Source organism: Chelon labrosus (genome assembly GCF_963514085.1).
Source record: "Chelon labrosus genome assembly, chromosome: 15".
Classification (NCBI taxonomy): domain Eukaryota; kingdom Metazoa; phylum Chordata; class Actinopteri; order Mugiliformes; family Mugilidae; genus Chelon; species Chelon labrosus.
Window position 1 is genome coordinate 11,261,284 of NC_140348.1, and position 26,681 is coordinate 11,287,964.

The window sequence follows — 26,681 nt, forward strand, 5'->3', positions numbered from 1 at the left end:
CAGTGTTGTAACATTTTAGTACGCAAAAGGGACTTGGGTGAAGCATTGCCTAATGATTTCATCTCTTCCCATGATTATCTTATTATCGTCTGAACTATTTGCCTGTGTAAGCAAACGTAAGAGTTGACTACACTAAAAGGGCACAGGGCACGTAAGGATTCGTATGAAGACTGAAGGTCTTTTGGCTTGATGCCGTCTTCATTATAGTCCTGGTATTACGACATCGGGTATTTGTTAATTCCATGTTTGTCATATATGGATACATTGCTGATCTTAATAATTACTGGCGTGTATATATGTGATATGAAAATAAGCTTTTTGACAGTTTGCTTGTGGTTTAATTTGTAACTTGTAATAACTTTAAACAGTTCTTGGATGCATTTGAAAAACAAGTCCATGAAATGTTGACGGTGTCCCACTAGGCTCTGATGTGGGACCCCCAACCTTTAAGTCTGTTTTGTTAGATACTAAAGCTCTGCCACAACAAAAATATATAAATGTAATAACTTTAATGTCATTTGTTTTTGTAACATATGCAACTTATAGTTTTTGGCACAATATACTACAACAGTAGTATGACTGAACATCTAAATTTGTTAATGTCAGTTGCAGTTACTGAGATAAAATGTTTCAGAGAACGTAAAGGGCTGAACAGTAATTTCCTACTTTGTGTGTCATTTATTATCTCAAAATTATTTGTATGTATGATAATTAAATGTGAAAAAAAAAAAAGATTTTAAACGTAGTCTTAAGACATATTTGTCAATTGTACCTGCCAAAGATCTCACATTTCTAATCCACAACCCATTAGTAAACGCACACACACATTCCCAGCAGTTTCCATAAGCTGACCTGATATTCTGACGTTTTGAATATGTTTTCTTTTTCTCCAGCACTTGTGTGACACCCAAGAAGCTGCATCCTGCTGTCCTTTTCCGTAAGAGGCTCAGAGTATCCAGAACCATCCTGCAGTCTGGATAAATATTCCTTGGTTTGGCCACGTATATTCATAAAGCTACAGAGGTTAAAGGCCACTTTAGCACCCAGCATGTCCACCCTGCCTCCCGTCCAGATTCCTGCTTGGATTAGTTCATGTTGCTGACTTCAGCAGCAAGAGGGAACACTACAACACAGTAAAAAAAACAGAAGATACACTTCAGTTGTATCGGAAGACTCAGCAAGTCTTTGGCTTAAGATATATTTATGTTACTCTTATGACGTGGTGCATATTTTGATTCTGGTGAGTTAGAACAAACTGCATGCGTGAATGGACGAGAGTTACCTGAGGAGGCCAAACTCAAGTGTACCGTGTGGGCGGTCATGCTTGTCCTGTTATTGCACCCACATAACAAAGGTTTATCATCTTAAATGAACCTGGAATGACTGATCGAGTGAAACCACTCCTCCAGTCTCCAGCCAGTTAAAACCGGTTAAAACCATGCAGACTGTGATATTAGAGGTTGGCACAGCATCAAGACTTGACGGAACTGTTGAAAGGGCACATCACATGATGTGGTGGTGTTACAATAGATTATCATCAGAGGATAAAGGACTCTTATATTTCAGCTTTTTGCCAGTGGCATGAATGAAAAGTCAGTCTATAGTGGTCGTTTTATCCAACACTTTGGTCCAGACTGAAAGCTATTTCATTGTATTAGATCAAGGGTGCCTGTAGATTACATTTTTGTCAAGTGATTTATGATTTTAGTTTTACTATTTTGCTATGCTTGTTGTTATGGTTATGATCGACACTGAGGAGGTAAGTATTGACAGCGCAATTGAGAGGCGTTTCAAAGGTGGACCAGAGTTTTTGCAAATAAATACTTGGACGTAAACCAAGAAATGGGATGAAGCACTGTACTAGCTATGGTCAACATCTTATTTTAGATAATTGGCATATTAATGTTTATTTAACTCTAAACAAAAAGTACAGTTGAGCCTGATAGGAATCTTATTGTACGCGTCTGGTCAAACAAAAAGTACTAGTTACTGTAACGCTAGTTACTCTTAGCGTTAACTATAAAATTAAATTAGTTATGGGCTGTGGGTCAAGCAAACGCACGGGGACCGTTTCTTCGGGGTAGCATGAATACTTTAATGTCCGTCTCACCAACATGTGATAACTTATATCACTCGGCCCATATTAACCATCACCTATTAAATGCATGGTGTATCCTGTACAGTTCCCGTAGTGAATTAAGGAAAAGAATACAAATACTTGAATTATTTAAATTATACCAATTCTCTAATAACTTTAAATTTAAAAATTAATCTCATCTTACATTATTATCATTCATCCTCTGGGGATGTTAATTGGACCAGATTTCTTTAAACTCCATCCAGTAGCCGTCAACATCTTGCAATACAAAAACTTGGTAATGCTAAAGGAGAAGTGTGAGGCTCACCAAAGTAATCAGGTCCGATGTTCTTCTGAACATTAATATCTACCATATTTCATGGCAACCCATTTCATAGATGTTAGGAAATTTCTCCTCAAGCCTCGAGTCAACCCCATGGCGGAAGTAAAAGTCAGGAAATAATTGAAACCAGTCTGACATGAACAACCGTACTCAGCAGATTTCACTGGTGGAAATTGACCCACTTTTGACAGGCAGACACCTGATAAGACCTGATCCTCACATTACCTTGAAAATCAGCAAAGTTCATGCCCTACAGACACATATTAAACAATGGCAGTAAACACAATTAAAAAATGATGTCTTACCTGTACTGAAGTATCAGGAGGCCGTATGAGAATTTCTCCAGTTTAAGAAATATTGAAAATTGTTCTTACATATCAGGTTGCAAGCTTTGATGGTGCAGATTTATTTAAGGCACAAACATTTTCCATCAACTAATATAAGGGATTGGTGGGAAGTCATTTTTCACAATGAAACATTCCAGTGAAGTTAAATACACAACAATATCAATTGAGAACCTGTGCAAATGTTAAGGATCAGTTAAATTAAGTGTGTGCATCAAATTGCAGGGTTTCTGTCAGGGGAAAGAAATGATTATAAACGAGGCTCGCTTATCAGTGAACCCTCATAGTTCTCACATTACAAATGAGTAGCATATGCTATTCATAAAACTGACAATTAAAAACAGAAGTTGTCATCTCAAGAGCTTTAATCATACATAGAAATTTAGTTCAACAGTACCATTCATTTAGAATGTTTAGCAGTATGTATATTTAGTGTAAAGAGCATTGTTTTTTTTTTTTTCCTTTTTCTGATGAGGAATATCCATTAGGATGATAGAAGCTTTCAGAAATACACCAGAGAGAGAGATAGAGAGAGAGAAGAGCAGAGAAGAGACTGAGTACATGACTAAGTTGAAACACCTCAGACTATATTTTTTAACAACCTCAAAAGGCGACATTTATCTGTGGTTTATGTACCAGTGTCCATCCTCAATGATTTTTTTTTTTTATTTTTTTTTTCCTTTTCATTTTAACCGAAGAGCAGCAGAGTCTTGAAAGGTTTCAGAAACAAAAATAATTGTGCCACAAGCTCTGTTTGATCAATGCCCTCTAATAGAGAAACTCAAAGCCCTCTTCTATGACACCTGTCGTTGACCTAATAAAAGCCACATTAAACCTGGAGTGGGGGTGAATTCTTGACACTGCTTCAAAACAAAAAGGTAAGCCGGAGTGGAGGACACTACTGCAATCAAGTGTCATATTATAGGCATGAAAAGAATTGACCACATCCATCTATTAATCCATCCACTGTCTAGCCATCTGTCCATTCATCCATCAATCCAAACATCCAACCTATCATAAAACACCACCATGAGACATACTGTATGTGCTGTTTGTGCTATCTTAGAAGCGCCACAACAACAATTCCAACCGGCTAAAGTCCCAAGCAAAGAAAAAAAAAAAACATAACATGTACAAGACAGAAGGTGGAACAGATAATTATCCTACAAATCCCAGAAGCGATTATTTTTCAGTTCATCCATTCCTTTTAAGAGAGGTTAAGTAACGCCACAAGTGGATTTGGCAGGCGACCAGCTTCACTGAGGGTGAGTTGCCATCTTGTTTCTTTTCCCCTCACGAACCTTTTGAAGCTGCGTCTTTTTTGTGGAGTTGGTTAAGAGTAAGAAACTTGACTTCCAGAGCTGGTAATGATGGAAGCTGCTGCGGTAGCATCGTGGCATTCAGTGGGCGCACTCACGCGCAAAGACAGAGACTGTGTGTGTGGCGTTAAGGCTGGGAGGGAGGCTGCTGTGCTGCTGCTGCGTGCTGTGACATGGCTGCCGGGGAGGACATGGACTGGACCATGGGCTGGGCTGGAGGGGGTAGCGGAGGCTGAGCCTGTTGGGCCCCTGAGTGCGTGTTGGGGGAGGGTGGGGGCGTTGGACGTTTGAATTTGTCGGGACTAGCGCTTCTTCTTGGGGAGGGCCTCTGTTTGAGAGTGAGAAAGAGAAAATAAATTAATAAACATGTCTCTTCCTGTATAACAGCATTCAAAACATTTCATGCAAAATAGGACTGTGTGTAAAACGAGAGGCACCTGTAACATTTATAATATAATAAAAGTAATATTTTTTTGTGAGACATGGTTGCTGGAGCTGGAAACCTTTGACAAAATATAAGACTGTGAATGGTTGAATAAGATTGTTACTTGTTGCAGTCATGGTTGCCTCACTGAGCTATTGGTTGTGACCTGTCAACACAAATTCAAATCAGGCGAACTGAAAGACGAATGGTGTAAACAAAAATGTATCCGTCTGGCGTTCTAATCTCCCAGACAGACTCATTTCCATGTTCAACTCTTGGGTGGCCTGAGTGGTGATGAACATAATGTTACCCATAACACAAAGCCTGGTGTAGCCAGACTCAACTCTTTCCAGAATATGGGTGTGGTAACGCACCATTTGGATTTCATTATGTAGCATGTTTCAATAGAGACAGAGAGATACCTCTACATAATCCATGCTGTCCTAAACAAATTCAACTCCACGGCGCTCAGATGGCGAGTGTGATGAAGTCGCTGTTACTATTCTTTCCATCAACGCATAAAGAGATCAATGTACTGAGCTTATCAACTTGTGAATAAAATATCTCAGCTGCATGTACATAAATACACCTCAATATTTTGCTCATGGATGCTACCACTAGAAGGGTTTGGTCAAAGGTTTCCAACTAATCACTGTGAAACTGCAACAATGGCTAACTGTTCCCTAAACCGTGCCAACCTAAGAAAGAATAAACAATGCCTACAACCTGGTGTAATACTAGGCAAGCATCTGCATGTGGAACTGCAAAATCTTGGCAGAGGCTTAAGGATTAGACAAAGTTCTCACAGGTTTAGGTCACACTGACCTGAATTGGTTAAAGGGTTCCCATGAGAATGAGCGAGTGCAGCAGGCAATTCAAACCCAGGGGTAATGAGTAGGGAGAGAAAAGCCACAACAAAGAGGACTCGTTTCTACACTCCCGCTGCTTAGAACAAACGAACAGCCCTCTAACGCGGCTGTATGAGTTGTATGAGAGCGAATCAAGCAGAGACCCAACAGATACATCGTATAATCCAGTCAAAGCTTATAATAATGTGTATAACAATGTTAGTTTATAACATTGAATGTTAGCGGCAGTCGGGCCTTCTCCCCTTGTTGTTGTTTCTTGGCTAAACTTATTTTGTGTTAAATGTATGTGCTAGGACACACCACAGCCAGGTACAGTATGTCACAGTATGTCCTCAGAGAACATCCGTATCACATGGTTTGTTTACGTAATATGGCTGTAGACATACATCGCTACCGTCTTCTGTCCGCTACCCCATATAACCTTTATTGTTTTACGACACCCAGGTAGTTAGGTGTTACATTTATAATACACACGAAAAACACAATGGTTGCTCAGGACGAATGTGTCTTAAATAGACCACAACCCTAGTATAACACATTAATATAAATATGAAGGGCACCTTAATAAAGGAACCTGTGTAAGGTAAATAAGGTGTGCTGGTGCAGTTATCAGTGTGTTATTGAAATGATAAACACGCAACTCACTGGACCTTGGCACATATACAAGCAAAGGTAAGTTCTCAAGTTATCAAAGTCAGAGAACAACAATATTTGCACTGGCAAATGTTCCCTCCCATATTTGGGTGAATTGTGTTGTGGCAGTTTGCAGGATTATAAGAGCTATAGTTCATCACAGGAGGCTGTAAATACCCCCCACCTTGATACTGCAGCTGAAAGGTTTTAGATCCAATATGCTGGACTGGATGCTATCAGAAACAAAAGTGGCCATGATATTCAAGCTTCTAGGAGTGGCTGAGAATTCAACAAACGAAAAGGCAGTGCATGTACTGAATATTCTAGTTTAACCATTAACCATTTTTATTAGTTCTATTCTTTATACCTTTGGTAAAATGAGAGCAATTTTACAAAAACAAAAAAAAATAAATAATTGTTTTCAATTGAGCAATTAAACTCCAGTTGTCTCCACTAGCCCTTGACTTGGGCAGCTCATCCCCCGAAACAGCTACCACAAATCCTGGTTAGAAATTCAAACCAAAACTCAGCATTTGCCAGATGCTCAGTTCGGCAATGTGAGGGTAGACGCTACTCACTGCTACGGCATGAGAGGTGCTTCCGTGGACGTGCAGGGCGGGGGTGTTGTAGTGGGAAATGGCAGCTCTGGACAGTGTAGCTGGAGGGGTGAAGCCAACTGTGTGGGTGCCATATGAGAGACCTGTAACATGAAAGGACAGACAGGGTGAAAGTCTAAAATCAATTCCAGTTAATGAGTCTCATAATGCCGCCGCTTCTCTACTTGAAACCAGCACCAGGATTGCTAAGACCTAAAAGGTGATGTTTAACATGGCTGACAGAACAAAAATAAATGGTAACTGATTTATCATTGAGCAAATGCATGTATCTAGACTCTAATCTAATCTCTTGCCAAGCGTACATCATTGCGCAACCCTGAAATGGATCTGATTGTCTGCTGCATGTTTTTGACATTAGGTTTCTTTGATACGAAGACAACCAGGATTAAGGGGTTTCTGCAACTGTTTAGTCTGAGCTCCACCATCATGACCAGCCAACTGAACTGTATAATGTGAGCTGGAAAATAGCAGGTCCCAGCTGAGTGGAAAAGCCGATTAAAATGTGGCATCAAGTTGAGTAATCGCATATGCCCACTTGTAAATGAACGTTGGTCACAGAAAGATAAAGCTTGTTGATAAAGCTTGTTGTCGGGCGAAACCTCACATCGACTGATATCAAAGCAGCTCTTTATTGTTGTGTTGTACCTACCAGGTGATATGGGTCGGCTGGAGCTGGGGGATGGGGTGTAGGGAATGGGGCTGGATACAGTCCTCGCTCGCAAACCCTGTGCAGACATTTCGTTGAAGTACCTGAGGGGACCAGATGACCATTTTGTGACAATTCAGCAGTTGGAAAATCCAAAAAAGGCAATCCATACATATTTTCCATGAAGCAATGTAGTGCACCATAAATAATGGTTACGGATATCCTTTGAGATGCAATGTAAAACACTTTTTCATGGATACTTAAAGTGGTAAAAATGATCTAGCCTAAGTACATTTTGAAATCTCTGAAGATGCTTAAGTATACAGACACACATTATGTTTACAATAGTGCGCACCTAACATGAACAAACAAAAGGTTTCTCTTCTTTATGATGGTTCAATAAAAATCAGGTTTAAACTGGAACATACTGCCTTGAGGAAATAACCATATACCGACACTCAAGGTGCCACAAGGTTTCACTTCCTCCTGCTAACTTTTATTTGTTTAAACTAACGACCTGCAGTAAAAATAGAAGCATATCCAAGGCATTGGCTCATCATGTTATTGCCCTATGTGGCCTGAAAGGTGCGTCACACCCATTATTTGAATCAGATTAAATACCTGGCACATTAAGATGTCTAAACTTTTAAAGCACTACGGAAAAGAAACTGGCATGAACTGACACGGATTTGTTTATTAGCTTTACCACTGCTGATGGCAGCAATGTGCAAAAAATGTTAAGTTTTGGCTTTAATGGAATAAAGCACAAAAAGCCACCAGTACAGCTCTAAGAAGCCTTATGTAGATGACATTTGACATAACATTTCTTTCAACTCTGTACATTTGACCCAGTTTAACAGAAGCACAACATTTTTTTTTTTTTTTTTTTACATGACAATCTAATGTCATGTCAACACTGAACCTTACCACATATTAAAGTGAGATAGTATTTGAACTCTTTTGTGACAATGTCAAGCCTTAGTGTCACCACAACAAACTCACACGCCTGTCTCGATAAATCTGTGTACAACTTGCGCAATGGCTGCCAGCAGTAAAAGGGATCACACACAGTTTTTATAGCCAGTGTTTGGCTAGAGTCTACTTAATTTGGCTGGAGTTACATCGAGAGAACCTAGGTTTGCCAATATTGAAATAAGCTACTGCTAACTTTTTTGATGTTTGAGCATGCGTCTGAAGAAATCTTGGCAAATATCTTGGTAATCAAATCTTCAGGGGAGTACTAATCATTCAAAACATTTATTTCTATGTTATAAGAACATGGTGGTGTAGAAGTGATTTCGGCTAAGTGGGCTGTGTGTCTGACATGCTGCTAGCAATGATGACAGTCATTAATAGGCATCACGCTGTCACCTTGCTAATCACAAAGAAAGCCTACAGAGGACTAACAAAGGCTGGAACACATTCAAGTTGTCTCTTGCATCACTCCCGTTTATGTGTGTTCATCTCTTTTTTGAAATGTGAAATGTCAGCACTGTTGACCAACTGTTCTCTGCAAGATCAGCTCCAATACATAATCACTTAACAGGAAGTCTCTACCTCATCCGTTTTTCTCCTTTTGCTATGGATGCAATTTTGCACCCTACTATTCAAGTTGTTGTAACCTTAATGATGGTCTCGCTGTGTGCTGCATTCGCTACCTCTCATCGTCCATCTCCAGACTGGATTCACTCTCTGACAGTTGTCTGCACAGGGCCTCCCTGCGCTCCATTTCTCTCTGAAGCTTCCTCTGCAGCCGGATGTTCTCCTCCCTCATGTGTCGCTCCTCCTCTATGTACTGGGCACGCTTCTCTGTGTCTAGGATGGGACACACGGTGAGATTCTGTTACATCCTGGCCGTTACACATCAACACAAATAACAAGAGCATTTGTGTGTGGCTTGTCCAAACTGCTACACAACAAATACCTAAAAATTGAGCAAATATAACAATCATCATTCTCTATGAAGAACTCATAGAGAAGCTAAGTTAGTTTGTGCTGTATAAAGTTTTCTTTTCAGAAATGGTGTGAAAGTGGGTCACATCGAATTTCTGCTAACACGGCAAGTTGTGAGGCAAGCAATGCGATTTAGTAGCTATTGTGTCTTGTTACTTCACCCAGCTCCTCCTATGGACTGACATCACCCTCTAGTGGCTAAAACACAGCATAGACACAATAAGACTGACTGTCACAAACGAGCATTTACATTAACGTCCATTGATTCATATAAAAGTTGAATCAACATTTTTCACTGTCTGAACAGTGGTATTAATATATATTGTGTTTGTGTGGACACAAGTACACTGTATGTTTGCCAAAGATGAATTAAATTAAATTAAATTAAATTCAACAGTTCATCCAGAAGACAAACCAGACGTATGGATAACTGGCCAGAAAACGTCTGTGATGTTCAGTTAATATTATTTTCAATAACATTTGTTCACTAAAATGATACAAGCAGCTATGTGAGAACAGACTCAATACTCTATATAAATAGACTATATAGAGTGAGGTAAGATCCTGATCCACATAAACAGACTCGATCCATTTTCTAACATCACAACAGAGTTTTTAAAATGTCTTGAGAGTCTACTTATTTAGCCTTGAAACTTTTACGAGTGGCCATAAATCAAAATAAAAATAGGGTGTCTTATCAACATACGCAGTAGTATTGCTATATATAACTTATATTACTTTTTTTTTAACTGTATCTCATTAATGTATGCAACGTAGTATGCACCAAAGTATGATGTAATACGGTATTTGGTGTTATAATTATAGCTGCATTATTTATTGGTGTTCCTGGTTTCTAAGCCATACGAAGTACATTTTTACAGATAGACTGGAGGTCTTGCCTGCAATCCATCCATCATATACACCAGAGTATCCTTTAGAGCGATGCAACCTCTCATAAAAATCAGAGAGAGAGAGATATCTATACCCTGAGGCAGATAGGGCGCCAGTCAATCATGTACATAAAAAAAATTTTTTTTTCCTCTTTAAATAAAAAGGGAAACAAATGTAGCAATAGGTAATGTAATGCAAGGCAGAGGACACTGCTGGCAAGAAACACAACTCTTCAGACTTTTTTGAGAATCCGCAACATCAAATTATCTGTTTCAAAAGAAAGGAGATAACTTTTATTTTAATGTGACCTTTCTATGGTTGCAGACAACTGTGAAGTCCCACTTCTTGCCAACCTGTCTTCAGGTGTAATGTGACCAGTGAATTTCAAGGACGTAACAAGGTTGTAAACTGTGTCAGCCCAGGGCCAGAAAGTATCCTGTTCTTACTGGTCTATGTAAAACAAGACAAGCGAGGGTGTAGGATGAATTCGCCCCCTGTTGCTTATCAGAGGATCAGTTTTACCAATCACACCCTTAATTAACACTTAAGGGCATCTGCGCCTTCAGGACTCGTGATCACGTGACGAGCTGAACGGCCACTTACGCTGCAGCTCAGTGGTACGCAGGCTCTTCTTGAGCCTCTCCACCTCATTCTTCAGGAAGCGGATATGCCGCATCATGTTCTCTGGCGAGTCTATCTCCATGGAAACATCTCTTGGGGAGGGAGGAGCTGATACGGGCTGGTCCAACTTCTCCTGAAGGATTCTAGTTGAGAGAACCAACAAAACACACGATGTACAATAATGTCTATTCAAGATATTCTAGCTTTTATGTTTGTCAGGACCACAATCTAAAGGCATAACTTAAAACAAATGAAACACATGTGTATATACACACATACACACATAGGCCATTTAGGGTGTAATTATTCAGTCTACTGTAATTATGCTAATCTTAACTGGTAATTTTATTCTGCATCTTACATTAACATTAGCTGTAATTACTTTATTTTCAGTGACAGGGAGGTATTGTGTTTGCCTGTGAATGTATAATAACCTGTCAGACAAACAAAAAGGGGAAGAAATATAGTTAACACTGAAAAGGATTGTTGCCCTAATCAATAAAGACTTAAATATTGCAAACATTCTATCAACAGGTGGTTATGGCATCAGTTATTAAATGATCAGGTACACATCAGCACATGAGTTTGTTGTTTTTGTACGGTTCTTAAATATGATTTAGGATCTGCTGTTGCGTTGAGCAACTAAAGAAACCAAACTGTCCTTAAGTCAGCGTATAGCAACTCATTTTAATCGGCAAATTAAAATGATAGAAACTGTCCCAAACAAATCAAGCAGGGGTGGAATCAGCCAACTGTCAAAATACACTGTCTGGCCAAAAAAAAAAAGTTGCCACCAAAAAAAAAAAAAAAAAAAGGTCCCACAGTGTAATATTTCATTGGACTGCCTTTAGCTTTGATTACAGCACGCATTCTCTGTGGCATTGTTTCGATAAGATTCTGCAGTGTCGCAAGATTTATTTCCATCCAGTGTTGCATTAATTTTTCACCAACATCTTGTATTAATGATGGGAGAGTCTGACCACTGCGCAAAGCCTTCTCCAGCACATCCCAAAGACTCTCAATGGGGTTAAGGTCTGGACTCTGTGGTGGCCAATCCCTATGTGAAAATGATTTCTCATGCTCCCTGAACCACTCTTTCACAGTTTGAGCCCCATGAATCCTGACATTGTCATCTTGGAATATGCCCGTGCCATCAGGGAAGAATAAATCCATTGATGGAATAACCTGGTCATTCAGTATATTCAGGTAGTCAGCTGACCTCATTCTTTGGGCACATAATGTTGCTGAACCTAGACCTGAGCAACTGCAGCAACCCCAGATCATAGCACTGCCCCCACAGGCTTGTACAGTAGACACTAGGCATGATGGGTGCATCACTTAATCTGCCTCTCTTCTCACCCTGATGCCCCCATCACTCTGGAACAGGGTATATCTGGACTCATCAGACCACATGACCTTCTTCCATTGCTCCTGAGTCTAATCTTTATGCTCCCTAGCAAATCGAAGCCTTTTTTTCCAGTTAGCCTCACTGATTAGTGGTTTTCTTAAGGATACTCAGCTGTTAAGTCCCAATCCCTTGAGTTCTCTTCATATTGTACATGTGGAAATGCTCCTACTTTCACTATTAAACATAGCCCTGAGTTCTACTGTTGTAACGTTTAAGTGATCGCCGATCACTATCAATCAGGATTTTTTTCTGACCACATTTCTTCCTCGAAGACAAAGGTTCTCCACTATCCTTCCAGTTTTTAATAATGCGTTGGACAGTTCTTAACCCAATTTTAGTAGTTTCTTCAATCTCCTTAGATGTTTTCTCTGCTTGATGCATGCCAATGATCTGACCCTTCTCAAACAGACTAACATCTTTTCAACAACCACAGGATGTGTCTTTCAACATGGTTGTTTAAGAAATAAGAAGCTACTATTTGCATCAGCTGGGGTTAAATAACTCGTTGTCAGCTGAAAGATAATCACCCATGAAGTAATTATCCAATAGGAGGCTCGTACTTATTTGCTTAGTTAAATCCAGGTGGCGACTTTTTCTTTTGGCCAGGCAGTGTATTTGCCCAATTAATGAAAACGAATCGGGCAGTTTGTCTATATTAAAAAATGAATTTAAAGTCTTAGTAAACAATGAAAACACTCATTAGTTGCAACAATGTTTATTCTATATCATAATTCAGTCGCTGCACTCTGTTAAAGCCTTTGTCCATTTTGATATTAATACAGTAGTATGGATTTAAAAATAAACGAGATTTGAATCCCGCCAAGCACAAGAAGCAAAGTCTAAAATGTCTGTTAACACACAATATTATCATTCCATACCTTTTCTCCGCCTCCAGTTTGTCCATCCGTTTCCACAGTCTGTTGACCAGGGCTTCTTGTTCCTGCTCTAATGTGTTCTCAAGGTCAATCTTCTCCCGCCTCAACTAGAGAATAAAAGGAAAAAGCAGAGAGTGACGTTGTTCAGAGACAGACAAAAACTTGACTTTCAAAAGCATTCGCAAGACTGCACACAAACACAGAACTGCAAACTCAAGGTCTCTGTCCAGATAAGCCTCTCCTCTGCAGAGCAACAGCCCCTGTGCTGCCTTATCAGAGTGTCATAGTGACAGGAAAACAACACTGCAGGATCGTTTGGGAAGATCTATTATTTTTGACAAGTGATATAAAAAGCTGCTCACTTGTGGTTTTTTTTTGTGTGGTGAATTTAGTCCTTTTTGGCAAACATGCCACTTGGTTATACCTCCATCGGGGCAAAAAGCGCAGTTAACTTACACAAGAACACAGCTTATGTATTAATGAAAGAGGGTTTAAAAAAAAGCATGCACATCGAAAGAAAAATCCTGTCATGAGAGCATGGTAACATTAGACACACACAGGTCTGACCCAGCCACAAACCAAAATGTTCTTTCCAGTTAACATTCAGTGGGAAGATTTAAGGATGATGAAATACTTCAGTAACTGTACCCACACCCCCACACACACACACACACACACACACGTTCATGGATATTTATACCACTGTACTCATACCTGTTCCAGGGTTAGCTGCTTTGTGATGGTCTCATTCTCCATCTTCTTGATCTTTTTCATGAGCTTGTTAACCTGAAACTCCTGCTCCTGCTCCAAGTGCTGCTCCAACTCTGCCTTCTCATGCTGGAGCTGGAGTGGAAAGGAGGAGATGACAGATGATAAAATGATGAGAAAAACTGCAGAGGGGCAAAAGCTCAAGAAGTGAACAAACACAGGTGTCAGTTCATCACATATTGGTTACACACACAGAGTTTAGAGGAAGGATGATAGTAGCCAATTCTATTGTGTTCAGGGTTAAACCTTGCAGAAGAATAGACAGCATAAAATAAGGATTTGGCAACCAAAGTAACCACTTTTGGCAGCTCACCAGTAGAAAGTGGGGTGCGGCTCAGCCCTGATTCAAAATGGGACAGCTCCATGATGGATTATATAAGTGATTAGTCATTATGGGGAAAGGGATGCAAATTCATTTACAGGAAAGGAGTGGGAAAAGTAACTATTTCCATTATGCTAGTAAGAAAAACATTCAGAACACCACAAAACAACGCAGTTCATTTCAAGAGCAATGACCACATTCAGCACTCTGCAGCATCCCATTTGAAAGCAGGGGTCACTGAGTTTGGGTCACACAGGACAGTCGCTTTTCTTCCAATTAATTCCCCAACAATGTGGTTTATTTTGATAAAGTTCCTTGTTTCCGTTGGTACCACCAGCTATCATATAACAGGTCTCCAGAGATTACACTATAATACTACCAAGAATACCCTCATTATGCTGCCTTTCTTTCGTTCAAAACGAAACTAATAAAGCTGACATAATCCGTTTCTGTACCTTTCACACAGAAGAGTGAGGCAGAATAAAGGTGCAACAGTCCCACCTTGAACAGGCTTGGCAAGAGGGACCTTTTCACCCTATGGAGACCTTGCTGAGATATTATGTTCAACTCGGGTTTATCTGTCCTGTAAGCAGAGGCTGTTTGTAAGCGACACCAGAACAGTGGCAAAGTGGGCGTGTGTGCATAATGCAGCTGCGCATAAAGAATGAGAACGAAGTAGATGACAATTATTTTCAGTTTCCTCTATACCTCTACTGGTGTATTATAGGAGAAAGAGGACATTGCACATTAAATTCACAATATCAATATCCATCCATCTATCATCACGAGAATTCTGCACCGTCATACAGCATCAAGTCTACGGACAGAAGAACTTAGAGGTCTGTTTTCTGTTAAACGAGAAGTTAAAATAACAACAAAAGAAGCCCAAACAAGTCCATCTCTATGACCCTAAGCACGGTCTGCTGACACATTTGCACGAGTCATTTCCAGATTCCTACTTCTTTAGATATCGGTAAACCATTAGTCACCCTACAGCTATCCACTGGAAGCGTTGGAGCACGCAAGTCGTCCGCAGTCGGGAAAATAATATGTGGAAAACAGACCGAACCAAATAACCGACAGACGGGAGGAGAGTAATTTGAGAGTCATTTTGAGTTGCTAGCAGCTGCAGTGAAGTCATCTTGAGCCTTTCCAGGCTTCAAACATGTACCAGTGGAGTCGATGATAACGCTCTCCAAGCTCACGCTGATTGTCAATACTGCACCTAAACCAAGGTAAACATGCACCACAGTGGTACTTGTTATCAACGTGATTAGTCATCAAACTGACCAAAAGCTCAAACTAACGCTACTTGCTGCTGTGACTTGTTTAAACAACTCTAACAAGTTAGCAATGTGGTACTTTCCCGCGCTGTTCCCATCACTCACTTGCATGAGTTTCCTCGACAGTTCATTAGTGAGGAATTCCTCCTCCTTCTCGTAGTTGACCGCCAAGGTCTCCTTCTCCTTCTGCAGGGCCTGGATCTTCTTGAACAAGGTGTTGCTGATAAATTCCTCCTCCTGCTCGGCTCTTGCTTGCTGCGAGACAGAAACACACGGGAGAGAGAGGGCGGCAGAGAAAACATCAGCGAGATTGACTCTGGCACACCAAACTGTTCTTACCCTTATCCTGATTAAATTGTAGCAAACAACAGTTGAGTATAGGCAGGCAAGCACCAATCAACCACGGTCTGCTGCAGTGAAGCCTGCCAGCCAAAGAGGAAGCATAACTTTTCCAAATGACACAAGAGATGTTGCAGTAATGGGTGAATAATACAGAGTGAAACATGGAGGAGAGGAAATAAAAGACATGGGTTGGGACAGCGACAACAACTAGCACTCTACTATATGTGATTGGCAAATTCTCAGAGCATGTTTTGCCAGCTGTGCCAGTTGTTGAAGAGCAACAACAGAGGGACAGTTAAAACCAAACAGCTAGTTACACCTTAACAAATTTACAAAGAGGGTGGGCAGGCTTCAGCGTGGCTGCCTTGCCAGCGTTCAGAGCGTGGCATTTAGCTAGCTCGCTAAGTTTGGCCTACATACTTCCCATCTATCCAGCAGATCGGTTACACATTTTTATGAAGCTGGGACTGATTAACCGAGCCTGGAGATATATGACGCATCAGTACAAGCCGATACTGCTGCTAGGCTATTTATCTTCACCGTTACCGTATCCTTGCTGCCCATAACGTGCTGACAATGTCTAGCAGCGTGTAATCAGCTGACCAAAAAAAAAAAAAAAAAAAAAAAAAAAAAAGCTTACATCAGTCCGGTAACTTGCATCGTGAGGAGCACACCTAATTTTTTGACGCCTTGTAACTTGACGTTAGCCGTCAAGCTAGCGTTAGCCAATATTAGCACTGCAAAACAAAGCAAACTAGCTGGCTATCGCTGTCCAGCCACTTAGCAAACGTTATCCCGCTGGCTACATTAGCATCACATCCAACAAGCTAACGTTAGTGGGGCTAGCAAAACACCCAGGAGTTGTGTTCAAATACAGATAACATCTCCTCGTAACACAGTAAATGTGCAAACACTTGCTATTAAGCGCTAAACAAACAGCCCCGGCTATGCGTAACTTACTGACAAATTCAATATTTTAAGTAGCGTGGGGATAGCATCTAGCTAGTTAGCCTACGTTACTCACAATGGTGACGCTAGCTTTGCGGAGGTCCCGATTCTCCTCCTGCAGGGCTTTGCACTTGAGTTTGAACGTCTCCAGCTCAATTTTAAGAACTTTATTCTCCTGCTGTAAGGAGGCGAGGCGGTTCGTCAGCTCCTCCAAGCGAAACTGTGAAATGACTATGCTTGGTTTGCCCGAATTTGAAGCGGAGGACGACATGGGGGTGGCTGAGCTGCTCCCCGCTCCGTCGGTGTCGCTCTCGCTTGCGCTGTCCGCCATGGTTGTGCGACAGTGTGTGGCGTGTGTGTGTGAGTGTGAGTGTGTGTGTGTGTGTGTGTGCGGAGAAGGGAAGACGACGGCAGCTGCAGCGTTTGAGGAGCGCAGGCAGCAGAAACACCGTGTGACCTTGCTCCCTCGTGTCAGAGCAGCGCCCCCGCCAGGCTGTCTCCAGTACTACACGATGCACCCAAATAAAACGGCAACTTTAACACATTTAATATGTCTTTATCAGCTCCTTCCGAGATCGGACTGCCAGCCGAACCCCTTTGCATGCATATATGTCAGTAATAATGTTCACCCTAGTCAAATTGTGTAAGTACAGTTAGCCTGTACAGTCGTATCAATAGCAGTATTCATTCATTCATTTATTGCACAGGCAGCTTCTGTATTTGCAGATATCATGAGTAGTTGTAAATAGTTATATACAGTTTTATATATCAGTAGTACTGTATATTTACCACATAGATGAAAGTTCCACTTGACTATCTTCTGTTTAAAATATTTTTGTATTCTGTCATAGTAGTTGTAGTGTAGTAGATAAAGTAGTGCAGCAGTAGTTGCAGTTTTAGTAGTTATTTTGTGTCTCTTTTCAGTATATACGCAGCACAGTGGGACTAGGAGAAACTGTATTTCACACCTCTGTGTGTTTTTTATTAAAATACTGTGGAAGTGTGACTATAAACTTGATACAATATGCTATTTATTCATTTATTCAAAACATATGATCACAAATATGATCTTTCAAGGATTCCTGTGTTGTTACCTTCCTGGTATACTTGTCTAAAGGGACTCCGTGTAAATATACTCACAAACAAATAATTACGGAACAGGGACGAGACAGGGTCAGGGACGACATAATTTATCAAGAGCATAAAGGGCATCAAGGGTAGGCTGAGTCACGTGTAGAGTCTGGCAGAACGTACAAGTATGCAAATGAAGAATTAATAAATGAATAAGAGAGACGGAGAAAGAAAAAAAATATGCTGTGGACAGTGTTATTAATGCTCGTAACGTTAATCATGAAGACTGACGGTAATATCCATATGAAAGTGCTCGACCATACAGTTTTAGTGTAATATTACAATGATTGGTCTTGTGAAAGGTAGTTATGTGATGGCTTATGGAGTGTGCAGCTACATGCACGTGCATACACCCACACACACAAAGACAGCTAAGTAAGAAGATGAATGTATGAAATGATGTAATGCAGTACATTCCTTATAATTTCTTTCCATGACTACATAAGGGTGAAGTGGAAAGAGCTGCTTTATATAGCTAATTGGCTGGTGGCAGGACATTAAAAAGTTTAACTGGATAATACTACGAGTATTTATGTCATGTAAGTGTTACAGTATAGTATACCATCATCTACAAACATGCTCATGAATCATAAAGAAAATTATGAGATGCAAGGCTTTTGTTTTTATCATTAACTAAGATAGGATAATCCTTTATTTATCCCACAGCGGAGATAAATTGGGAGTTGTTGCCGTCTGGCCCGACAAGCTAGTTTGTCCAGGCGTACAATCCCGGGACACTCTGCTCCAGGACACTGTGGTACAAAGAAGCACATAACATTGACTGAAGGGCAGGGTCCCGCGTTGCATCACTGTCATCGCATTACTTCCATAATAAAAACGTCCAAGGGCACAAAGAAAAGAACGGAAACAAGTGTACTGCGAAATCATTGCATTTTTATTTTTAGGTCGATTTTTTTTTTCTTAAAGACGTCTGAAACATTTGTGGTGGCGTCATTGCTGCTATAGCCTCTAAAAGACCTTGAATAACCAAAGTGCTAGAATAGTTACATTTCAATGGCTTCACTCTGTTAGTAAGAATTGTACATCAAAAAATCTGCTCAGGTGAAAACACATATCAAACAAAATTGACAAAATCGATAGTTCAACCATATCAAAGGATCCTCTAACCCCTGATTGACATAGTAGAATAAGGGATATGGTACAGCACCCAACCTGACTTCCTTCAACCCCCCCCCCCCCCCCCCCGCCCCACCCCCTCCAAAAAAATAAAGAAAAATAAAGTTATATTTCAATGTCCACAGCATAGACATCAGCATACTGAGCCATCGCACCAGTAGAACACCACACTTGAACTACATGGGCATCTAATGAAAACCAATACAAAGAGAAGTCCTAAAGTAAAACGGTTGTCAGTGAGCTAGTGAAAAACAATTCTATTCGACACTGCAGATACAGACTCTCAAGCCTAAAGAGATCACACGGTTTCAGAGTTAAACACAATTTATTTAATGCTTAAATAATTGTTTTTGACCATCCAGTGTTTTGTCATACAATATGCTATTTAGAGCTACAATCAAATAATGTCTTTATGTGTCCTTAATGTGAGTAGGTTTTAAATTAAGGAAATACTTCACCAAAAAAAAAAAAAAAAAAAATCCAAAGTGAAATGCCCCAGTTTTCCTTTAATAACCACAGCAGCCGTTAGAAAACCAAATCAACACACTGCTAAAATGATTACAAACAGTCTAACAGTGTACAGAGACTCCTACACCTTATAGCCAATACGCACAATACAGTTATAATTTTACAGCGAGCCAGCCTACTAGCATTTACATTCAGATTACTTCGTTCTTGTAGCAGAAGCTGCCCTCCAGTTTTACACGTACAGACGAGACATCACATCAGAACTTTTTTTCATTCCTCACCCAACATGATAAATGCTTTAATGGTAACCGTTTTCAATTTAAAATATAAAACTGGTGACAAATGTTAGGGCTATATGTGTACAGAGATAAAGGGCTTTGTCATTTGAATACAGTGTTTGCAAACTTGTAAAAATTGTACTTAAAATAATGTGAACAGCATGCATGAAAATATGAGTACTCTGAAAGGCTGCTTTTTGCAGGATTAAATCCATTCCCACTTTGGGAATCACTGAGATTTGATTTTCTGGAAATCTCTTCTGTTAAAATCAAACCAGCATTATTTTTTTTTTTCCTCATGTACAAACATTATACCTGCTCTAATAATTAATTATACAAGAACCTGTGAAGTTACACTCAAATCTTTAAAAGTGGAACTGTTTCGGTAAATTTTTGAAAGCACTTGAAAAGCTCACCCTCCTCAGTGCGTTCTCAACCTGTACCCTTTATTAAGAATTATACACATTGTAGTTGTATATACACAAAAAAGCTCTCGTGTTAGTTGAAGTTTTTAAAAAGGAAGGAAAAAAAAATCCCAAAACAATTTACATCCTGACAACAATGGGTTCAAGAAAAAACTATAAGGCGAGTGTTGAAGTTGGACCAGAAGTGTTCCATTAGACTTTTTATTTTGTGTGTTATTGTGTCTACGTCATCCTTTCCACCCGTGTGGATTGAGCTCTTGTGCCATCTTTGGTCACAGTTGCACCTGTGTGGTTGTCAGTAATGGGAGTCTTTGTTGTGTTTGCAACAAGCGACGCTCCTCGAAAAAAAAAGCTCTCACAACGCCAGTGGACCGATGGCACGTATTGTTTCACGCAAAACAGGAAGCAGAATCACTGGCCACTGGTCCGCCACAGTAGGAAAGTGAGAACCTCCCAGACCTTTGATTGACAGGGAGTGAGTTTTTCATGCTCATGCTTTAGTCAAAAGGGTTGACTCCTCTCTTGTGAAAACCACCAATTTGAAGCAGATAGTTGCAGACTGGACCTTTGCCTTAAGCCCTCACACTGGAACTCTCCATCACTTTGGACAGTCATGTTCCCAGGAAACATCCAGCTGTACATCTGAAAGGAACAAAATTAATACATCACATATCGCAGCACAATCGCTGAATAAACAAATTAGATTAAGGGAAACATTATCTTTATCGACAAAGAGTTGTTTCTCTCATTAAATATTATTTGCCACACATGAACACACTTTAAAGAGCTGAAAGAAACTGTCTCCATCTTCCTTTGTATGACAAAATGTTAATCGGACCCGATGGTCCGTGGGTTGTTGTGGTGACCTCTGTTACCGCGGTAACTCTTTGCCAGACTTCAGAGCAGTGCGGTTTTATTTCTAAGTCAGTTTTGTGCAGATGGAATGATTCACTGCAAACAACATACGGGTGAGCAGCAGTAGGGATTAACGGTCTGGCCAGTGGGATAACAAACTCTTTCTGGATGCTACAATGCTGTTGTGAGTTGGGGATTTGCCGGACAAAAACAGGCACGGATGGTATCAGCGAGGAAATATAATGCTGAGGTGTGTACCTCCCCCATCAGCCCTCTTCCCTTTGTGACAGTTCCCTATTCACACACACACTCGGGGAACAGAGAGGGCAGAAATGTTGCCAGGGGATAATCAGGCTCAGGCCGGTCAGCCTTTTGCACTATGTGACAGTGAGACAGAGAAGCTGTCTGATTAAAGAAACATGCTTTACTGTCAAGGGTGAAATGAGAAGATCAACATCAGTCTCATCTACATTTGTGTGTGTAAGTTTAAGCACTAGATGCTTTAAATCACCATTCGTGACAAAGTCCCACGAGTGATGCTTTTAATTGGTCCCAGATTCATTCTGCAGCATGACAACACGCCCAAACAAACAGTCATAAACAACCATCCTCTGCAAAAAGAAGAACAATGAGTCCTGCAGCAAATGTTATGGCCCCACAGAGACCTGGGATTACACAAAGAAACCAGAGGATTGAGTCTGCATTCACAGAATAAATGTGGCAAATTCTCCAAGTTGCTTGGAATAACTTTTCTATTTTCTAACAGGTTATGCATGTCTGATGGCAAGGACTGGTCAAAACAAATGCTGATTTTACTTAGTCCTTTTCTCTATACTGTCATATTCAAAAAGCTTATGTAATTCATGCCATTACTGTTGAATGCAATTTCACTTGCGCACACAAATACATAATTTAAATGGTTTGGCTTCATGCTGTGGTTATGTTTTGGCTGCGTGTTTGTTTCAGCTGCTCAGCAACTTCTGTGCATCATATCTGCTGGTTGCCTAGCAGCCTCACTGTGATGCCAAAGTTCTAGGAAGGCAGCGCGCACGGCTATTGTTCATCAAAACGCTCTGAAAATGTCATTTGCAGAATACTGTCTTTGTGTGGGACACAATGTGCAGCATAATGAAACGAAGAAAACAATAACACACAGACACGCAGTAAAGGCAGCTACTGTACCTGGCAGAGCACGACCATCCCTATGAGTGGTACTTTTTATCCCCTGACCTTCTGTCATCCTTTCGCCTGTTATTTCTTGACCCTTCTCCTTGCTGGAAAACACAAACACACACAGAAATATACATGAGATTTATCTTCTGGCGGGGGGAACAAAAAATGGCAAACCAGGAAATTCGAGAAACCAAAACTCCACACTCGGTAGGAACAGAGATCAGAACCTAAAAGGTTGCATTTTTAAAGCGCTTTTATGCAAAGTGCTAACAAACGGACAAAAGCAGAAGTCAGTGGCAGGTTCATTGTAAGAAATTCAATTAGGACCCAAACCGCACACCAACTAGAAACCTGAAAGAAACCAATTTTATTTTGTTATTATCAAAAGAGTTTGTGAGAAAAGAAGCAGATTGTATTTTCACAGCAGAGTCACAGCACTCATTAGTCATAATGTTGGCTAATTGGTTAAATGCTTTAAAAGACTTGTAAAACCACACAGCCAGGAACAGCAAAGTTAGCATCCCCTTTGTTATGCAAAAACAACACATTGTCAAAACCCAACATGCAAGGTTGCACTTCAAATGAATGCATTTTTCTTGCCCAGACGAGAGATCATGAGGACAGTTCAACCAAAGCCGTTAATTTGGTGTTGAACAGGAATTTCAACTGCGCCACCTCAAGAAAATATGATTAAGTCTAAACAGATTTCCTTTTTGACTTAAAGCTGCACTCAAACAGATGTGAGATGTTACTTTAAGTTTTCAATTCAGTTCTGCTCTGTTTTAGAGACAGCATTTCTTTCGTAACCTCTTAGAATAAATGTATTCACATCTGTGGGTCTCACAGAGGTTGCTTGTGACAGTACATGTGTGGTTTTGTTTTTTAACGTAGTTCAGTGCAGCCTTAAGCCTAACTTTTCCGTCAACTCAGATGATTTTCTCGTCATTACTGATGTCTTCTGACAGGAGGTTAACGGTAACTCCCGTGCAGATTAGACTTTGAAGGAACAGAGTTAAAGGGTGTCTTCATGCCAACCTCGGACCCATCCTCCTGCAGAATGGGACTGTGCTGACGGCGCCAACTGTCGCCTCCTTTGCTTTCTGGTGTGGGAGTGGACACCCGTCGAATAACCTTCCTGATCACCTTCACAAGGCAGAAGGATGATGACAAAAGGAGAAAAGATCTGAAGGAGTTTGCTTTTTTATAAAAAAAAAATCATGAACCACTCTCTTGTGGTTCGTTTCATTTCAGAGCTGTATAGGAAGTAAGAGTTAAGTTATACGTTACTTTTCTACTGACGAGGTTACCATCGTGGTCCATATAGTGTTCTTCTGTCACAGATTCCCCTGGAATATTCTTTGCTTCTTCTCCCTGCAAATGTTCGTGGTTAGCACACCAATAAGGCTCAGTGCTTTGATAAAAACCAATCCTTCACCAATACCACAGAGAAACAAAACCTCGGGAAAAAAGAACCACGTCAGAAAGAAGCTGTTAGTCTTCTACCACAAACTGTGGCACGCCCAGTGGCGCATACACACAACACACTGATACACACACACACGCACACACACACACACACACACACACACAAAGAGAGAGGATCTACCAGTACACCCAGATATTATGATGGACACCACACCGTCTAACTAAACCAAACCAAACCAAGGCCCAGCCTCGGCTCCAGGCTTGTCAGGTACCTTTAAAATGAGACGGCGCGTGAAGATTCTGGTGGTTACGGTCTGTTCTTCCTCTGAACCGGTATCTATACTAACCCTCTGCAGAGGAGGGTATTACAAGATCATTATACATTGGAGGGGGCCGGGACAAGAAAGAAGCACAAATAATTAGTTAGTGGAGACACTTTTTGCTGGTTGACTCCACGGTTGGCTGAGAAACCTAGAACATCATTAAAGGTTTCGATTCTTTAGCACAAGGTACGAGAAGATGATTACAATTATGCTGTAACAACTACCAGTATTAGATTCATTATTTACGAGGATTTCATGGAACATTACCTGGACTTTTTTCTCCGACACTAGTGCTCCATCCTCCTTTCTGCCGTTTGATGATTCCATTGAAGCGTCCTGAGGTGAGTGCCTTGAGTTGTCGCCGTTTTGTCTGGACCTCCCTGATTCGCCCCGAGACGAGGAAGTGATGGAGTCACTAGAGTTTTCTTGGCTGTTGGGTAAGAACCACAGAATTATTAATTCTAGCTGCAGATAATGTAAAGAGCTAAAAAATATACATGAACTGAGAAGATGTCTGAAAATGATGTGTTGTAACCGTAGTTACAAATACATTTTTGGGAGAGTGCTTGAACAGTATAGCTGTGTAACGCTTTTACCTTTCCCGTCTGTCAAGCAGGTCTGAGCTGACACTGCGGCCCGGCGTCGGTGGTTCCACATTAACGCTGGATGAATCACTGTGCCAACCTGAAAGTGAACACATGTCTTTTTCCGCCTGTTCAGTCTGATCAAGACTCTCCTGATCTCTTGTCATCTCTTCGTCCTCCTCCTTCTCCTCTGAGCCTTCTTCTTTCTCCACCTCCTCCAACAGAGTTCCTAATGTCTCTTCTGTGACTTCTTTGTCCCCCTCCTCTTCTTCCTCGTTGGACCCAGACTCACTGGGCTGAAGTTCCCCAAGAGCCTCAACCCAGGGCTGAGGAGAGAGGTCATGCACAGTCTGGTCTTCAGCTGCCAGATCCCCTTCTAATGTCTCGCAAATATCTCTTTCGGTGCCACGCAACCCTTCATCCTTAAATATAACTGTCCCATCTGTATCATCCACCCTGTCACAAGGGGTAACCCTTTCGTCACTGTCCCCACCAACTTTTCCAAGCTCAGATGTTTCATCAATACCCACTTTGACATTCTCTTTTTCCACTTCATGCCCAGTTGTTGATAGATCATGCTGCTCTTTTGGCAGATCCTGTGCATCTTTCACCTCCTCTACCTCACAGATGGCCCCCTTGTTCCCATCCTGTATAAGGTCCTTTATCACATCTTTCTCTCCCTCCGCAGACTCCTTCATCTGTTCCAACAAAATGTTACTCTCCTCTATCATCTTAGGCCTGTCTTTTGTTATCATCTCACATTTTCTTTCCACATTTTTAATCAAATCCTGCTCTACCCACTTTTCCACAAATCTACTTCCCTCTGCTAACTCCGCTGCAACCATCTCAACAACCTTCTCTATTTCTTCTTTCACTTCCTTTTCACTTCCTTTCAAACCAACATCCTCTTGTACCCCATTGAGGGCACCCATCTGCACTCCACCGTCTCCGATTTGTATTCTTTCAGGGGATGAAGGGGTTATTGATGATACTGATGATAGTGAAGGGGAGGATGTGGAGTACGCCATGTCAATGTCTAATTCACACATGGCGGGGAAGGACTGTGACTTGGGCTTGAAGGTCGGCTCCATTTCCTGGAAGGACCTGTCCTCCTCCTCGCTCAAAAGCAGCTGGTCGTTCAGAGCGATGTGGGGCTTTCTGACCTTAGATGGAACAGGATCAGGGAGCTCAAAGGCTGAGACGGATAGGGCGAGCTCACAGGGTCTGGGGGGACTCCTAGGAGGGCTATCTGGCTCTCTGCTACCAGGCTCTATCTCCGGACTCCAGGGCAGGGGCTGAGGTTGGGTGTCGGCCAGCAAAGGGGTTTCTGGTTCTGGGTAATGGTGCTGTTGGTGGTGGGCAAGGGAAGGGTTGGGGGTGACGGGGAGTTCGGGCTCCAGGAAGTGGGGGTCAGAGTGCAGTGCGGCAGGGGACTGCAGCTCCGCTAGAATGCTCTGATAATCTGTAGGTGACAGGATGACAAATGTAGAGACATACACACACCGAAGCATGCCACAAAGCACACCAAACACATACTCCAAATGACATGGACAATGGCACAGAGGCTGAAGTGTAAAGCATGTATCCAAACAACCCCTAGCTGAGGTAATGATTTGCTAACATACTGCATAATGGCTGTATATGGCAAGCCAATAGAAAAGAATATGCCTTAATATGTAGCACATACATGTTATTCTGTATGTTTGAACATATTCTCTACAATTACAATTAATATATAATATTTAACACATATTACAGTGTATATAATATAGTAACCATAAAAGAAATGTATACAAGTAGTTGTTCTAATTTTTATACAGTGTTAATTCAGTGGTTTCAGTGAGGTAAGATATTGAAAGTGGGACACATTAGTGACATAAGGCTGAGCATGGGATGTGATCAGAATAAGATTTTAATATTTGCCAAGGTGTTCAGTTACATGCTCACACGGGATAGATGACAGATGTGAGACGAAGAGGTGAAGGGAACAAGATACAGGACAGAACACACTACATGAAGATTTCCATTGTAGAAGGGTCGATGCGGGTTTGAGTGGGCGGTGGGTTGACTGGGGGTGCACAAGTACACTGGCAAACAGGACAGGGAGACAGGGAGCGAAGAGGAGGGGATGAAGGACTGGGGCTTGGACAACGCGACCCCGAGGGAGAGGCGGGAGGTAGAGTAGACAAAGACAGAGGA

The 26,681-nt window shown here is 41.1% G+C and overlaps 2 protein-coding genes across 2 annotated transcripts in view; both read right to left on the reverse strand.

Moving 5' to 3' along the window:
• Window positions 1–3,111: 3,111 nt before the first annotated feature.
• Window positions 3,112–17,140, reverse strand: LOC311500461 (coiled-coil domain-containing protein 6-like). Its single transcript, XM_084561881.1, has 9 exons — window positions 16,760–17,140; window positions 15,499–15,648; window positions 13,735–13,863; window positions 13,024–13,127; window positions 10,720–10,880; window positions 8,931–9,087; window positions 7,276–7,376; window positions 6,588–6,709; window positions 3,112–4,411 (listed from the first exon to the last, which is right to left on the reverse strand). Exons 1-9 carry the CDS (start codon window positions 17,012–17,014, stop codon window positions 4,211–4,213), a joined length of 1,380 nt encoding a protein of 459 aa, XP_084418007.1. The 5' UTR covers window positions 17,015–17,140; the 3' UTR covers window positions 3,112–4,210.
• Window positions 17,141–19,062: 1,922 nt separating this feature from the next.
• LOC311500454 (ankyrin-3-like) overlaps window positions 19,063–26,681 on the reverse strand; it is an 85,461-nt gene continuing 77,842 nt past the window's right edge. Inside the window, exons 45-51 of the mRNA XM_084561867.1 lie at window positions 24,495–25,944; window positions 24,166–24,328; window positions 23,848–23,925; window positions 23,438–23,521; window positions 23,186–23,293; window positions 22,160–22,251; window positions 19,063–20,764 (exon numbers count right to left, since the gene is read on the reverse strand). Of these exons, the coding sequence (XP_084417993.1) occupies window positions 22,180–22,251; window positions 23,186–23,293; window positions 23,438–23,521; window positions 23,848–23,925; window positions 24,166–24,328; window positions 24,495–25,944 (1,955 nt within the window). The 3' untranslated portion in view covers window positions 19,063–20,764; window positions 22,160–22,179. The remainder of the gene's footprint in view (window positions 20,765–22,159; window positions 22,252–23,185; window positions 23,294–23,437; window positions 23,522–23,847; window positions 23,926–24,165; window positions 24,329–24,494; window positions 25,945–26,681) is intronic.

What these genes read in the sequence shown, in the direction of transcription:
- LOC311500461 (XM_084561881.1), bottom strand. Translation starts at nt 17,014, where the DNA reads ATGGCGGACAGCGCAAGCGAGAGCGACACCGACGGAGCGGGGAGCAGC. An exon ending in AAACTGGAGGCGGAGAAAAG is followed by an intron (nt 10,881 to 13,023) that starts GTATGGAATGAT and finishes TCTCTCAACTAG; the next exon opens with AATCCTTCAGGAGAAGTTGG. An exon ending in CTGGAGATGGACGATGAGAG is followed by an intron (nt 7,377 to 8,930) that starts GTAGCGAATGCA and finishes TGGTCCCCTCAG; the next exon opens with GTACTTCAACGAAATGTCTG.